General features: G+C 53.7%; 1 protein-coding gene across 3 annotated transcripts in view; it reads right to left on the bottom strand.

Annotated features, from left to right (window-relative positions):
- The window catches only part of Pcgf3 (polycomb group ring finger 3), a 34900-nt gene that overhangs the window by 18059 nt on the left and 325 nt on the right, over nucleotides 1–16516 (bottom strand). Inside the window, exons 1-6 of one of the 3 annotated variants that reach the window (XM_076865335.2) lie at nucleotides 16442–16474; nucleotides 6573–6611; nucleotides 6143–6282; nucleotides 5344–5461; nucleotides 4337–4433; nucleotides 2147–2202 (exon numbers count right to left, since the gene is read on the bottom strand). In XM_076865335.2, the coding sequence (XP_076721450.1) occupies nucleotides 2147–2202; nucleotides 4337–4433; nucleotides 5344–5452 (262 nt within the window). In that variant the 5' untranslated portion in view covers nucleotides 5453–5461; nucleotides 6143–6282; nucleotides 6573–6611; nucleotides 16442–16474. Of the gene's footprint in view, nucleotides 1–2146; nucleotides 2203–4336; nucleotides 4434–5343; nucleotides 5475–6142; nucleotides 6283–6572; nucleotides 6612–16441; nucleotides 16475–16516 lie in introns of those variants that run through there. The other 2 variants (XM_076865334.2, XM_076865333.2) reach the window with 2 other exon arrangements.

Below are 16516 nucleotides of genomic sequence, written 5' to 3'. Positions count from 1 at the left end.
ATAGGACATTTTGCAGTGACATTGCATGTAAGGTGACCTTGCTCTAGGACCAGGGCGGATCCGGGTTTAGGGCGTTCCCGGTTTAGGAAGGTTATTCCTGCTGGGAATAGGGCGTATCCTGCTGCCTGAGTTCCTCTTGAGTTCTCATGGGATTCAGACAGTATTTTTGGGAGACAGAAGCCCAGTGGAAGTGTAGATTTGGGCAGAGAACGTGGATTCCCCCAGAACGTGTTTGCAGAAGGCCGGTGTGAGATTGCGAATAAAAAATTGCTGTCTGAATCTACAAAGCTGTGAGTGGCTCATGATTTGTGCCCAGCCAGACTGCAGCAATTCAGAGCAGAGGAAGAGGGGCAGGGAGGTCTGCTGCTGAGTGTGTGAAAATCCTCCATGCCCTAGGCATGAGGGGAAGGAAAGTAGGAAGGTGGCCTCAGGTGTGAAAGAGGCAACCCAGTTAACTCAGAGAACAGGTCTTGCCAGGGGGAGACAGGTTTAAATACCACAGAGCCAAAAAGAAACAGCTGGCAACTAAATGGATTCCGGCCTCTCACAAGCAAAGCAAGAGGAGAACCCAGGAGCTGTCCCAGGGTCAGAGATGCCACACTCCGCGATCCCAGGTGTGACTCATGGGTACAAGGCCCTGCTTACTTGGAGACTTTGGCCTGAGAATGAGGTTTACGAACATTGACACAACCAGGAAGCCAGATGACCTGCAGCCTACCTCCACCAAAAAGGAAGTGACCTGCTGCATCAGAGTGAGACTCACCTGAGGACCACCTTGACAGAGTGAGAATACTAGAGAAGGACATCCACCCCAGAGGAAATGTGCCGGTCAGAGAAGAGTGCTTAGGGTTGCGCCAGCAGGAGGGCTAAGCCCAAATGTGTGAGCTTCCTGCTCAGGACGTGAAGCTGAGAACCTGGTTCTCCAACTCGGGTCCTCCAACTTCCAAGTGGGGCCAATGGTGCCATGCTGGATGGGTTGGTGTGGTGAGGGAGATGCGGTGCCCGGGAGTGAGCACGTGCTCATTCCAGCTGGCCTCCCACACCACCACTCTCCTCCAAGCAAGCAGTGCCAGAAATGGCAGTGGAGAGGCAACTGCACTGCCTACGGCCTTGGTGTGTACTCCCACCTGTGGTGAAAGTCGTGGGTAGCCCCAGCACCTCCTGCCCTGGGAGCACTGGCCACCAAGGCCGCCAGGATGCCACAGGGATCCTGGCCCAGTAGGAGATGTCTGCTGGCCATAGACATGACCCAGCTTCAAAAGGACCCTAATGGCAATGTACAGGTGGCCAGGGTGGGCGGAGTGTCGGGAAAGAGGATGAAGGATTCCGTGTCTGTCCTGCCTGCCCTACAAACAGACCTTCAGGGAACCTGAGCAGCAGTATGTCTTTGTCAACATCTTCCAGCCAGGAGAAGAAGGGAACAGCAGGAGCAGTACAGCATCTCCACTGCCCGCCCAGAAGCAAGGACACGGTGGACCCCTCACCTCCAGGACCAGATAGCACCTGCTCAGGGGTAGCCAGAGCAAGTTGGAGCTACCACCAATTCCACCCACCCCAGGAGGCAGGTCCTCTGCAAGTCCAGACCTGGGGGATACCCCGGGATAAGAAGTGCAGAGGCACCCTGAGGAGGCTGTGGGTCAGTCCTAAGCACAAGCCCTGTGTGCATCCTGCCAGAAACAACCAGAAACAAACACAAGCCAAAAGCCAGAGCATTCACAGGATAACCAGAGACAATAGCAGGAGCGGCATCTGGCAGGAAGCAATCCCCATGCCTCTCCCACCAGTCATGTGGGCACTGGGTTAAGCAATCCTAAAGGACAAAAGCTAACACTGTGGATGAGCCGCAAGGTGCAGCGGGTGGCACAGGAGCCTGGTGGAGCTGCTGGACGGGTGAGCACACAGTTCCTGGTGAGCTTGTGGAAGCAGCTCAAGCACTGCTGCAAACACATTTTGAGGTCTCAACGTCTCCCTTGGGGGCGTTTTTGCCTTTTCCCAGAACTGAGACAGTCCACACTCCTCAGAAAGAGTGGAGGAGTATCCAGCAGGAGTCGGGAGCAGGGTACACAAGACGGTGCCACCGGGCTCTGCGAGCTCGCCCCTCAGTCAAGGGTCAAGCCCCCGACCTAGCGCAGCATGTGAGTCTTACCTTCCTGGAGGCCTGGCACCAACTTGTAAACGATGTCCTGCATGGTTCTGTCATGACTGCAGAGAGAAGAATGGGGTGTCAGGGGACATTACTCTGTGGCTCTCACATTGTCCATGTGGTCAGCACAGGTTTTGGTGGGATTTTCCTTTCAGTTTGCATATGAAAAAATGTGCTGCCCAAAGTCTCAATGACCTGAACTGAGGCATCGTGTAGTTGGGTTCCAGCTGCTCGTGAGTGTTTCAAACAGTGATGGCAGGTCAGAAGGTTACCCCAGCAATGATGCCTGTCCTGCTGGACCTGGGGCCAACTCACGGGGCAGCTCTGGCCTACCCACACTCTGCTCCTGCCCTCGTGCCTTCCTGCCTGGGGCCCCAGCTCCATGAGAACAGGCCTGATCCACTTGGAAAATTTCTGACATTGAGCTGGGGCTGGGGCTCAGCAGTAGAGTGCTCGCCTAGTGCATATGAGCACCACATAAAAATAAATAAATAAAACAAAGGTTAAAAAAAAAGAAACTGTTTTCTTTTTTAGGTCAAAAACAGAATTGTTAGTTTTCAAATCAACTTTAATTTCTAAACATAATTTCCACAAAAACAAAGCCTTTATGTACCAAATTAGTGATATCTAAATAACTGACAAATTTTAAAATTTCATAAAATTCACAGAAATCCAGCCATCAAGGGCCAGGAGCAGCAGCTGTTTACAAGGATGGCGGTCTACTCCATGAGCAGAGTGGAGTGTGGAGGGCCACGTGGGCTCTCAGGCCCCCCTCGCCCACGTCCTGAGCTCAGCAGGCCTTCAGTGCACACAGTGCCACAGACACCTCCCAGCACAATTCTCTCCCACCAGATCTTGCCCACCCCAGGACACACTGGGCCATGCTGCCTGCCACCTGCCTAGGAGTTGCAGGGACCTTTCTTCAGAGCAGGTGCCAAACAGATGGAGAAGAATGGCAAAGAGGGCTTTTGAGTGGCAGCCCCAGGAGTGAAGCCCCTTCTCTGACACAGGCTGAGAGCTGCTCTCTCTCCCTTTGTCACATGCTCCATGGCCTCTGCCAGACCCTGGAGCCCAGGTCCAGCACCTATCTGGGATGTCTGCCAGCCTGGCCACTGTAAATCCTGAACACAAATGCTGAAGCTGAGAAGACCGTGCCACACCCAGCCTTGGTGTGGCAGTCCCTGGTCAGCCTGCCTTGCCCTGTGAGTGCAGGGTGGGCACTTGAAGAGGGTATGGGGGCTGCCATCCAGGCTGTGAGGAGGAAGGGGCTGAGGGCCCAGAGGTCAGGGACCCTCCACAGGGGAGGTTCTCCATCCAGCTCACAGCCATGAGTCCTAACCCAGAGATGAACTGGAGACGAGAAGCAGGACCCAGCCCTGTGGACCCAAGCCCAAGCCCCCAAGGCCTTGCACCTGGTCAGCTCCAGTCCCAGCCCCACCCCTACTCTCTCCACATTAGCACAATAGCCTGATTCTTCGAGGAAAGGGTCTGTCCCCCAGGCAGTACCTGGAGAAGGGGCGGCCAGCATGAAGGCCCTTACATCTCCTGCCGTCAGTAGTTCTTGTGGGGAAACCCCTCCCTCAGGTTTGCAAAACTGTACCCCAAGAGAGCAGACACAGAGCCACTGCAATCAGCCCATAGGAGGACCTCTATAAGGCAGAACCAGAACAGTAAGGCACCAGAGGTAGATGACACCTGGAGAAGAGAAGCCCAGACCGCCAACTGACACCCGAAGGGCCACAGGACCATGCGGGGCTGCCTGGAGGCTGGCAGGGCCTCTGAGGACTGTGTTGCACACTGCACAAGTTTAAGCAGAACACAGACATACGCCAAGCCCTTGACAGTTGCCTTTAGACTTTTCTTTGCTCCCACAGGTGATATAGGGGGACTGTGTTTCCTCCAGTGGCCCCCCCAAATCTGAAACTCCACCTGGCGAGCTCCTCACCTCCTGGCCCCATTCCAGGTTCAAGTTATTTCCACAGAAAGTGGGTCCCAGGCCTGACTCACACTTCAAATTGAACTTCAGCCACTCCATTAAAACTCGTGAAATCCCAGGTGGCCTGGAGATCTCTCCAGCAACCTAGGCCACTGCATGGCCTGATGTCTGGGTGCCTGCGGAGCAGCAGCTCCACAGGGAGGGGCAGACGCCTGTGGCTGCTCACTCCCATTCCACCTGGCGCGGTGTGCACTCACCCAATGTACTGCAGCGGGTGGCTCTGGTGGATCACTATCCTGCAGGTGGGACAGGTGTTGTTCTCCTCCAGGTACTTCACCAGGCAGCTCCTGCAGACTGTCCAAGGTGCACTCAGTGAGAAAGCAAGTCCAGAAGGGAGACACTGGTTCACACCTGGCCCCCCCTTCCCCAATGGCAGCCAAGGAGGACACCTCTGACTCATTGCAAGTGTGACACGCAAGAGTCACATTCTTACTCCTGAAAGAAAGCACCGCCCCTTGGGCTTTACTCAGCAGTGGGAACTGGGGTCCTGGCTGTTCCGCAAGCAAGGGCACTAGGGTGGGCTGACGCTGAGAGCTTTCCTAAGCTGGCCTGAAAGACTACAGCATTTTCTTTGTATAACACAAAATGATAAAATTCAACAAAAATCACCTGGTTATGCCCAATGGCTTCTAATAAAATTAACTTAATAAAGTGTGTATTGAAATGGGTGAGTGTTTTCTAAAGGGAGCAATGCGGAGTGGGAGGTCATTTGTGCAGAGCCTTTGCGTTAGCAAAATGCTCCTCAGCGGCCACCAGAGGCACCATCACCCTGTAGGTGACCAGTATCTGCTTTGCAAACAGAGAAACCCACACAAGCCCAGATGGTCAGAACAGGTAATCAGTCCCTAGGAGCAAACCAGTAGACACCCACCTGAAAAGTGCAAGACTTCATTTGAAATGTAAAACAGGCCTCTCTGCCTGCTGAAGGAGAAAGTCGCCATGCCATAGGCCCTATGGCAACAACACAGTAGCTCTGTGTCCCGTGATCCTAGGGAAGTCTCATCTCCAGGAATCCCAGGGCACTTCTTGACCTCTCCTGGAGTCCCTGCTCCTTTCCTGGCCCTGCTGCCCTTGCACACGAACTAAAAGCTTTTGGTAAGACACAGCCAAGTTCCCAGGAACACATAGGAGGAGCTGCCTACCCACCCCCTTCACTGTGGTCCTTGGAACCATCTGGAAGGCGCAGAGTTGTAGGCGGACTTACACGTGTGCAAACACTCGGTCACCGTGGTCGCATCAATGAGGTACCCACTGCACAGGCGGCAGGTGATGTGGGCATTTATGTCCCAGAGCTTAATCTTCCTGGTCAACATCTTTGGCTTCTGCAAGAGAAACCTATGACAACTTCCATCTAAATCACTCCCATGTGTTTCACCTAGCCTCCAGCAAACACTGTCCCTCCAGGGATGGCACAGCGTGCCATGGCCTGGTGGCCACAGATTAGCTGCTTGGGCCAAGTCCACTTCCTAACTGGAGGCCCATCCCTGCCTCTCAGGTGGGCATGGAGCCAGGCCAGCCCTCTGGTCCATGGCCTAGCCCCTGGATATGGTAGTAGGTAGAGGATGGCCCCTGACTCTAGGAATCCACCACCAGCCACTGCTGTCCACCAGGGCCTGTGGCTGCCAGGAAGACACCAGAGCCCCAGGGTGGGGAGGACTAGTGCCATCCTGTGGGCTTGACCCCTTCTGCGCCAGTCTGAACCAGACACCACCCCTGACCTGCAGGCACTACAGCTGAGGCTCAGGCCCTCCTGCTCGCAGCTCCCACACGAGTCAGGAGGGGAGTGCAGTTCAACCCCTCTGCACACCCAGGAGACAGCTGGTGGCTCCCACAACGTGTCCCACACAGCCCTGTGGGCTCCAGGTACACACCTGCTCTCCGCAGTCACAAGTATGGCATGAGTGCTGGCGAGGCCATCTGACACTGCACCCCTCCCCATTGTGCCTCACCCCCACAGTCTGAGACACCACCATCTTCACCCCCCACCCCCTGGTGGGCCTCACCTCCTCTGGACGTCTGCGTGTCCCTCCTCCCGCGTGGCATGGAGGCTTCAGGCCACCACGCGGATGCGCCGCTCCTCCCTCCCTCTGCACTCTGGCTCACTTGGGCACCTCCCTCCTGGCTTCTGCTCTGCTTCCATCTCCTAGCACAGAAATGGCACTGTTACTTTAGTCACGTCACTGACGCTCCTGCATACAGTAGTCCTGCCACTCCGTTCTCAGTGGACCAAGCAAATCCTGCAGCAATGCGGATGGAGTCCAATGGACACATTAACCCAGAGGAAGGCACTGGGCACTGAGAGTTGCTGTCGTGGACGCCACCAGGGAACTGCAGACCTGCCCGTGGCCATGACACACTGACCCAGCATGACTCTGGGAATTGCCCATTGATTCAAAGACACAGGAGGAGGGAGGCCAGCTCAAATGCACTCACCTGAGAGTGGGGGCCGGGGGTCCCGCTACATCGTGAAGCCTGAGGAAAAGCAGAGACAGGGGTCACTACAGGACATGGGGCAAGGTGCTGCCCACACAGGGGCCCACCGCTAGCAGCTCTGAGCCTTGGGTGGTTAAACATGTCTGCTCATTTACTTGCTTAAAAAAAAAAAAAAATTGAAAATCAATGATGGCAAAGAAGGGGGATTTACTATGGAGACAGGTGAAGTATCTGCCCAGTGTGCGCAGCCCAGCCAAAGCCATGGGAAACTATGAGAGCAGAAACCTGGTTCGTGGGGACACAGAATGGAGGTGGGGGCTCTGTCACACTGCTTTGGACCCAAGAAGGCAGGAAGGGGGTCCATGGACTTCCCCAAGGGAGGCAGTGGACTTCAGGGTGAGCTGTGCAGGGATTCTGGAGAGGGACTGTGAAGAACAAATTTGTCATTAGATTTCTGTGATACCCATGACTTCTGCAGCCTCATGCCCACACTGAGCACTGTATTCTTTCCTGGTCAGACTTCCCACCCACTAAGAGAATGTGCATGAGGAAACGTGTGGGCACCTGGTAGGTGCGCGGCTCAGGGTAATGAGGACAGTGAGCTGGGCGCTTGCAACAGTGAAGAACTAGAACAATCCCGGTAGAGCCACATGGTCTTCTAACCACACGGCCACCAGGGACTGTGCTCTTGGACAGGGCTAGCAGTGATTGGCGACCGCTGTATGTTGAGGGGAGCTCAGGAGCCCAGCCAGGCCCCCCTAGGTGCGTCTCCTGAGCACTTGTCCAGGGCTCTGTTCTGACATGGGAGCAAGTGTCCCCAGAGAAGGGCTTGAGGACTGCCTGGAGCCAAACTCTGGAGAGCGCCAGGGCTCCAGGTCAGAGTGAGGCATGAGTTTGAGAACAGTGCTCAGATATGGCCTTACATGTGCTTACATCCAACCTGTACCATGTTCTCTTTCAGGTATTCCCATAACTGCCTTTGACTAACAATCTTGAAGCTCAGTTAACTTCCCCAAGGATGGGACAGAGGAGAGTCTGTCTTCCCAGCAAACTGAGGCAGAACCAATAGGCCTGTGTGCAGCCCTTAGAAGGTGGGGGGATGAGCCAGCTTGTGGCCAGGGCTGTCCTGAACTGTTCCCGCCCAGTATGGCAGCTACTGACCACCCAAGGCTGCTGAAACTCAACGGTGGCTCATGTTACAGAGGAGATGAAGTGTTAGCACATTTAACTTTTAACAAGTCACCACCAGTGGGTCCTGAACTGGGCAGCCATACACATAAATCCCCACTGCCTATGTCTTGACAGCACCAACAATAACAAGCAAGCATAACTGGGTGGGTTACCGAGGACACGAGAAGATGAGATGAGCAGGCATAAGGGTGGGCATCTGCAGACAGCCTAGTGAGTGAGCACAGAGCTGCAAGGAAGGCGCCTGGCAACATCGGTGCTGTGCACAGCTTCAGGGTGACAGAAACCCAAGTCCACATGCAACTGGCAAATTCCTCAGAAATTGACTACTTAGGAAATTCCCAGAATTGAGACAAGTGGAGAAAACCAAAACTCTATTTTAGAAGCTGAGTAAGCAACTGCAAAGTTTCCTTCAAAGAAGACTCCTGTCTGGAAGTCCCCAGAGGGACCTACAGGGCAGCCAGGACACTCTGTCCTCTCAGGAAACAAGGCAGCTTGGGGCAGCTTGGGCAAAGTGCTTGCCTAGCACATACCAGACCCAGGCTTCTGTCCCTAGCACCACAAGAAACGCAAAGACAGCTCTTCCAACTCAGTTTGTGGACCAGTGATGCACAGACCAAACCCTGCCGAGGTCAGAGCAGAGGGGAAAGGACAGACACATCACCCAACAGGACTAGCTGCCTCAGCCACCGCTCTCCACCAGGCAGAGGCTGCCCTGCACTATAGGGAGAACACCTCCTTAGAAGAAAGGCCACATAGTCTACAATAGACACACAAACCACTCGACAAAATCCAACACCCGCTAGTAATTTTAAACATTCTCAAAACTTAGAAGGAAAAAAGTTCTCCAAGAGTCATTCACTAAGAGGGGACCACTCAGGTGTGTGTGTGAGCAAGGGCAGTGCACTTGGGGAGCCCGGAGGAACTGAGGACTCCCTGGGCAGAGGCAAGCTCCACAGAGAAGGCATGTACAATGACAATCCTTGGTCCTCTGTGACATGGAGTCCAAGCAGGCAAGCCTCAAGTTAGGACTGTAAGCTGGTGGACCTTGTGTGAGTGACCTCAAGAAAAGAACAGTGTTCAGTTTACAGCAAGATGCAGACATCACCACAGACCTGCCTGCCCGTGTGGATGAAGCCATGTGGGAGCAGACCCTTGCACCTGGCAAGGCTTTTCTGCCCCTGGAGAGCCTGGTGAAACAGAAAAGAGGCAGCAGGTGTGAGGGAGATGGCCAGCCAGACTCCCTGAGCTCAACTTCACTGGATTATTGGAAGCTGTCACCCCACTGCAACAGTGACAGCAAGGCACGTGTGGCAGAAGGCACACAGTGAAGCTGACCCTCTGGGTAAGCAACACCCCACAGGACCTGTTCTTGTCCTGCCCACAGCAGCAGCAGAGCTCAGCTTGCCCTCAGCCCAGGCTCCTCAGCGTGCCATGAGGTGCCATGAAGCCAGCTGGGATGCAGGGCTGGCTGGGTACTTAGTGCTCCCTCCACTAAGGCTACTTCCACTTTACACTGAGTTTGTTGGGTCAGGACCCCATTCTGGGGGTCATCAGGACACCAGGACCACAACCAGGGCTGGGGCTCCCCGACTTCATGGGAGCCAGCAGCTCAGTGGCTCCCAATGGAACAATTCTGTCCTTTGCCCTTCTCTAGGCACAGAAAGAGCGTCAGAAAAGGGAAACTCCAAATGAGTACGCTTAAAACACTGAGCTTCATCCGTAAACTGCAAGTGCAGATTTGACACTGGGAGATCCAGTGACAGGCCACCATGCTGGCAAGAGGAGCCCTTGGCAAGGTGTGCTAGCCAGCAGTGGAGCCTGGTATCAGCTCATGAAGTGGAAAGGCACAGCCAGGGACCAGGTGGCCTTCCTTCTGCAAGAGTCCCCCTGCCAGCCTCTGCCCCACGGCCCCTTCCTAGGGGCTCTGGCCTCAGGCAAGCCTGCCTCAGCAGCCATCCCAGCACCCTCTTGAGGCCCTCTGAGCACCATGTTTGCCTGTTACGCCACTGCACTCCGCTGTGTGCAGGGCTGCAAGGGCAAATGTGGGACTGAGGAGAAGGCAGTGATGCATCGAGAGCTCTAGGCTGGGGAGGCTGAGAAGGAATGGGCTGGTGGCTTGTTGGGCATGAGGTTGTTGTCAGACAGGGACTCCTGTGTAGGCAGCCTATAAGCCACCCACCCTCACCTGCTTCAGGACAGGCACCACCGTGTGGTGTGTCTCTGGGGATGCTCATGCACTATATCATGTCTGCTCCATGAATGGGGGACAGGAGCAAGGGACTGCATGCTTCTTATAGGCAAATGAGAGCAGAGTTCCCTCTGTGGCAGGCCTGGGCCCTGGGGCTCTCTCCTGCCCACTGCATGCAGATCACTCTGCCTCTGCCTTAGCTCTGTTTACACGCCCAGTTCTATTTGACCCCTGGTCATGGGGTCTTAATTTACAGTTTCTAGACATGTGGAAACTTAACTAAACTTCTAAAGCTGAAAAGTTAAACTCTACCTAAAAATCCTGGTTCTGCTCACATATTGGTGACTATGTGCCTGGCGCCCAGCTGCACCTTCTGCCAAAACCCACTCTTGACGAGATGCTGTCATGCTAAAGCATGTGACAAGAGCCTGCTCTCCTGTGGGCCCCAGAGCTTGTCCCAAGGCTCTGATGGGGACCAAGCTGGTCCCTAAACCCCAGGCCTGAACACAACAGGGCCATGGTGGTACCAGACTGAAGGAAGGTTTCCAACAAGAAACAAAACACGTATTGATCTATCTCATCTTCCTTTTTCTTTTTTAATGGTCCTGAGAATCCAAAGGGCCTCGCTACGTTGCTGAGGCTGGCCTTGAGCTTGTGACCCTCCTGCCTCCGCCTCCTTAGTCACTGAGAGTACAGGTATGCACCTGCACTGTACCTGGCAAGAACAGACCCTTTTACAAAATAGAGGAGCCAGGCAGACCTTCAGCTGCTCTGACAGGTACCTCCCCAGCCTGTCCCAGAGGCAAGGGCTCTCCATTCTGAGCCTTGAGACCCACCCACACCTGTGCCATCCTGCACAGCCTTGTGTGGTGATGGAGGCTCCCACTGTGCTGACCATCCGGATGGCTGGGAGCGACTGGCCCTTGACCTGGGGCTGATGACATCAACACATCAGCCCTGCCCCTACCTCTCCTGTCAATCCAGCCTCTTCCAGCACCCAGTGACCTGGGAGTCTTGCAGATTTCTCTCCCCTGGCTAACAGATGGGACATGTCCTCAGACAGCTGTCCTTTGGGAGGCTGGTGGTGGGCCCTTGGGCAGCATCTGGGACTCAGTTGGCAAGAGCGCTCTTTGCTGAATGAGAAGCACAGGCTGGGTCTAAACACAGCCATGAGGTACTGTGTGGATTGTGCTGAAACTGCATCCTCCTGGTCTAGAAATCAGTACATGCTGCGAGAGTGCCTACGGGCCCAGCCTCCAGGGCACCCTGGGCTTCAGTGCTGGGACAATGGCTCCCATGTGACACCATAGGTTGGTGCTACAGAGGGAATAAGTGTGTCTGACCCCTGTGCCTCTCCCCTGAATAACTAGCCAGTCCTCTCATTACAGCAAACGTTAGCCAGGAGGAGAGCCAAGTCCTGAAAAAATGCCCAGCTGCAGGAGGACATTGGTTCAGAAAAACATACTATTAGAAATACTCTGTACCCAGAATGTCTCACTCCATACCCACCTAAGTGTGGTCAAGAGGGACAGACACCAACTAAGGCACCTCCCCAGTGTACTCAGGAGGGATAGGCACCAGCCAAGGCTGGGACTCCCCAGTATACTCAGGAGCGACAGTTACCAACTAAGGCTGGGACCTCCCCAGTGTACCCAGGAGGGATAGACACCAGCCAAGGCTGAGACCCCAGTGTACTCAGGAACGACGGACACCAACCAAGTCTGGCACCTCCCCAGTGTACTCGGGAGAAACAGACACCAACCAAGACTAGGACCTCCCTAGTGTACTGGGGAGGGATGGACACCAACCAAGGCCAGAGAGGACCAATCAAGTTAAGGGAAAACATTATGGAAAAACTTCCTAAGACCACTAGGGAAAATACAAATGGCCTGGAAATGAATTATTATGTGGATGGCATGACCGCTCTCTTGGTGCCACAGTGGTATTGCAGTTGTGTGAGGGACCACTTCTGACACTCTATATTGTCTGAGTGTTGTGTCATGCTGTCTGTAGCTACTCTCCAATGCTCCATTAGCAAGCAGTCACGTACAGCAAAAGATGAAGCAAATGTAGTCCATCATAGAACCGAGTTTCTGAGCATGGGCTTCAAGGGTCCTGCTCCACCCTGTTTAGGCTAAATACCCTGAACTGCACAGCGTGTAAAAAAAGAGAGATTCTCTTGTCTGTGCTGGAGGCAAGAAGTCCAGTCAGGGTGCCACAGGCTGGTGGCTACCTAAGGCTCCTTCTCCAGGGGAGCTTGTGAGGGTGGAGCCTCCCTAAGGCCCACTCCCACCGCCATCAAGAGGGGCTGGGATTTCAACATGGGGATTTGGGGAACACAAACATCCAAACGATGGCAGAATTCCCTATAACTTTTCTTCAGGCCTTTTTTTCTTAATGAACATTTGGATAAAAGTAAAACAAACCCTTGAAATAAAAGGAAGCTTACCCTTCTTCAATTTTGCCTCCTAATATGGGGGTACCTGTCCCCTATTCCCACAGCAGGCAAATGGGTGTAATCAGGGAGTGTCCTAGTTGACTTTGGCAAACAGGGTGATATGTACAAGACCCTCAGAACTGGGCCACAGAGGTGTCCCGCAGGAGCATCCACATGGTCACTGGATACAGGCCAAACCCTCCTAGGAACCAGAAGATGGAGTAGCTGACAAGACCCATGGACCTCCAGACCCCCCACGAGACCCAGGGGCCCCCTCAAGTCCTGCAGGACCCCCAGGACCCATAGGCAGTGGGGCTTCATGGCTACCTATCGACCCCTTTCTAGTGTTCACATGCTTCTTATAAATATCTACCAAATCCAGCAAATATCAATGAATTTATCCAAAAAATAGACAAATTAACCTGTACATTCACTTAAATGCTAGAGTTTCTCTTCAAAACAGCAAGTTGGCCTGATCACTATGGAGGAGTTCCCACTCCTGGTGAGCTCACTCCCAGAGGTGGGGTTCTGCTTGACTCAGGGGGCGAATATTCACTCCTGCTCTTCATCCTGTCCTTAAGTCCACGGCTGTAGGAAGAAACTCAGATTAAAAAAAAGAGTTTGTTCTTATTTTTAAAGGCCTCACACTTTTTAAATTTAATGATAAACTGCCCACTTGTAGAACTGAAGACTAGCTCCAATTTTTGAAGCCCAATGAATTGTGCAGCATTTTTGTAATACGAGCAGCACATATCACAAGACACTAGAAAACTGTCCCTGAACCTCAACATTTCACAGTAAAGGAAAATTACAGCTTCAACTTAAAATCCAATATCAAATTTGATATCTGAATATCAAACAAATAAGGCTGCAAATGAATAACAATCCTGCCGTTTAATAAAGAACAACAGGTAGACCCAAATGAGCCTTGCTTTATGGTCCAAACAACCCACTTACACAATTCCAGTTAACAGCGAAGAGTCCTTCCTCACCCAGCAGCCCTGGGTGGAATACCCCAAGTCTAGAGACAGCAGACAGGTGAAAGGTGGCCAGTGGGCCCGTGTCCAGGGCAACCCTGAACGGGTGCCAAGGTGCAGCTCTGGATCTAGGCTCCCCCTGGGCAGGCCTTGGCCAGGGAGCCCACAGAAGACAAACACTCCATTTCAGAGATGCCACACCTCGTATACTACTTTGAAGAGGACACATAAAACAAGTGCACAAGGTCCACAATGACAGGAGAAACTTTCTCCATGTTTAAATGGTTGAGACAAACACTTCTCACAACGTTCTTTCTTTGGACCAGATCATGGTAGAAATACCAGTGAGACTGTGGGAGACTGAAACCCTTGCAACTGGGCAACCAAGGACCCCACCGCTCTGTAACCTCACAACTCCTGAGGGCAAGCTGACACCTAGGGATCTCTTCTGTCCATGACTCATCTCTCGTTATGTGCCAGATCCCAGGCAGCACAGCCAAGCTGGAGCCCCCATTCCACCAATATGGTTCTTAACTTCTTATGGGAGCTTTTCAAATATCACTTATGAAACCAGCTAAGTGCCATCTCACAATGCTGCTGCAGAGTCCACCCACCTTGCACCACCTGAGGGGCCCCTTCCCCTCAAGTCTGCACAGGGCCTCACTTCTCACTTCTAACAAAAAGAACTCACCAAAGTTATGGGACACCACTTCCAAGGTAGGCTGCAAAGCCAGTGGTCTCCTTCCCCTCCCCACTCCTTCTCAGCTCCTCTGAGAGGCCTACAGGAAGAGCTGGCCTCTCCTGCAGGCAGCATGGGAGAGGTCTGAGGTGGGTGGCCCCTAGGGGAGGTGCCCAGCCAGCACCTGACTGTAGGCCTGTGGGTGCTGAGCCAGAAGACCTGGCCGGCCACCTTGCGTTCTTGACCCAGAGGCTGTAGGATCATAACTGACGGTTGGCTTAGAGAACTAAGTTCCGGGGAAAACAGTTGCATGATGACATAAAATAAAACCACTCAGCACTACCACACTTTCAAAAATACAAAAAGGAAAATGTAGGCTCTGAACACTTACTCAGGTTTGCGTGTCTTTTCAAAACTTCAAAAGGCAAATTAAGTTTTAACCACAGTAAAAAGAGTATGTCAAAAGAACAAGTCAAAAGTAAGCACCAAGGACAAAGTCCCAAATGCAGTTATGTTTGGCAATGCACGCTGGACATGCAGGGACACAGAGGGGTTGATGTTCAGTGCTAGGAACCTAAGGTGGTTTTTCTCCTGAGTAACCAGAACTGACTGTGGCTCAAGATGAAAAAATGGAATTGACCAGTTCAAGCATCTCTCAGGAGCCCAGAGTTTGAGACTCACACCTCACCCTCAGTTTGCAGCTGACCTACAGGTGCACCTGCCTTCTACTCTTCTCTGGCACCCACTCTTCAGTAATATGCTGCCTGCTGCCCACACCAGGCAGGCTTCAGGTGCTAGGTAGAGCCAAGTACCTGCCCTTGGACTTTCCATTCTCAGAGAACACACAGGGAGACTGCCCTACTCAAGTGCAGCACACTGCTGGCCCATGAATACCTCTCACAGCATAAAAGCTGCACCCACTTTTCATGGTCAGTTCCGTGGAAGATTTCAGAGAAAGAAAGACCCCCTCCCCAAGATCCAACAATGCCCTCCTCTCCTGGAGTGGAACAAGCCTCTGACTTGCTCTCCCACGCAACCTTGCTGTCCAGCTTTCCTGCCCAAAGCCATCTGCCCCAGCTTGCAACCCACCCTTCCACCCATTCCTGAAGTCCCCCGGACACTGGAGACATTTCTAGACTCAGGATACACCTGTACAACCTTGAGAAGGATTAGGGGAGGGACAAGAGGGTAATCCTGGGGTCAAGACAAGGAAAGGACAGCATCGCCAAAGGAGAGGCTAAGAGCAACAGGAGGCAGCTTTCCAAGTCAGTGGCACAGAGCACCCCTGGATGAGAAATTCCCCTGAAAACCTGAGTCCCAGAGCCAGAAGGATGAGCCCCAACCTTGCCTTGCACCTGCCTCCAGGTCCCTTTCCGGGTAGTACCTGCTATAGGTCTTGGGCCCAGCCCAAGAGTTCATGATGTCAGGGTGCTCAGGATCTTGTGAAAAGAGCCTTTTGAACCTGTGGGGCTCAGGTGAGCAGGATCCCACATGTCTGCACCTGCATAGCAGGGAGCCAGGTGGTGAGCTGGACAGATTTAGGACACCTCTGGATCCCACTGAAGGCTCAGCACTTCCAACCCAGTCTAGATGCTCAGAGTCCCAGGCCACCCTGGGGACCTGTCTTAAAGTTTTACTTCTTGTCAGGGTCCTCTATGAGAGGACTTAGAGTCTGTCCGTGTCATGAACTTTTCTCAGGTATAGACTCAGGGTCCTGCCTCATGGGGACAAGAGGCCACCTCAGGGTCCCCAAAGTGCTCACAGGCCTGCATCAGGGCTGTGGACCTCTGGGGCCAGTCTGAGTGCCCCAGTCCTCCCAGTGAGCTTTTCCCAGAGTCCTGACCTTCCTGTGGCTTTGTTCCAGGATCCTGGCCCTCCTCTATGACCTGTCTTGAGTTAGACACTCTTCAGTTTTCTTGGCATTCTCTGGGTCCTGTTGGTCCTGAGGTCAAGTCCTCCCCAATGATCCTTCCCAGAGTCCCAGACTTTCAGGTCCCCAGGACTGACTGTCCCTGGTGGCCCATCCTGGAATCCCAGTCCTTTTCAGTGACCTGTCCTGGGGTTGAACTCTCCTGAATGGCATGTTCTGAGATCCCAAAACTCTGTGGGTCTTCCCTGGTCCCAAGGACTGACCCTCCTCAATGAACGGCCCTTCAGTGACTGGTAGGACTCCTGTCTGTTCAAGGATCCTAGCCTCCCTGGGTCCACCCTGGCCCAAGGTCCTGTCCTCCCCGGATCCTGCCTGGTCTGGAATCCTGGAATCCTGCCTTCCCGGGATTCTGCCTGTTCCAGGGTCCTGTCCTCCTGGGCTCCTGCCCGGTCTGCAGTCCAGCCTGGTCCAGGGTCCTGCCCTCCATGGGTCCAGCCGTCTAGGGGTCCTGCCCTCCCGGGTCCAACCTGGCCTGGAGTCCGGCCCTCCAGGGTCCCGGCCGCCTCCTGGCCCTCGGGATCCCGCCTCCTCGGGCCGGCCGA

This window comes from Callospermophilus lateralis, chromosome 8 (assembly GCF_048772815.1).
Source record: "Callospermophilus lateralis isolate mCalLat2 chromosome 8, mCalLat2.hap1, whole genome shotgun sequence".
NCBI classification, from domain to species: Eukaryota; Metazoa; Chordata; class Mammalia; order Rodentia; family Sciuridae; genus Callospermophilus; species Callospermophilus lateralis.
The sequence above is the reverse complement of the archived record's forward strand: the minus strand, read 5'-3'. Positions and strand labels throughout refer to the sequence as shown.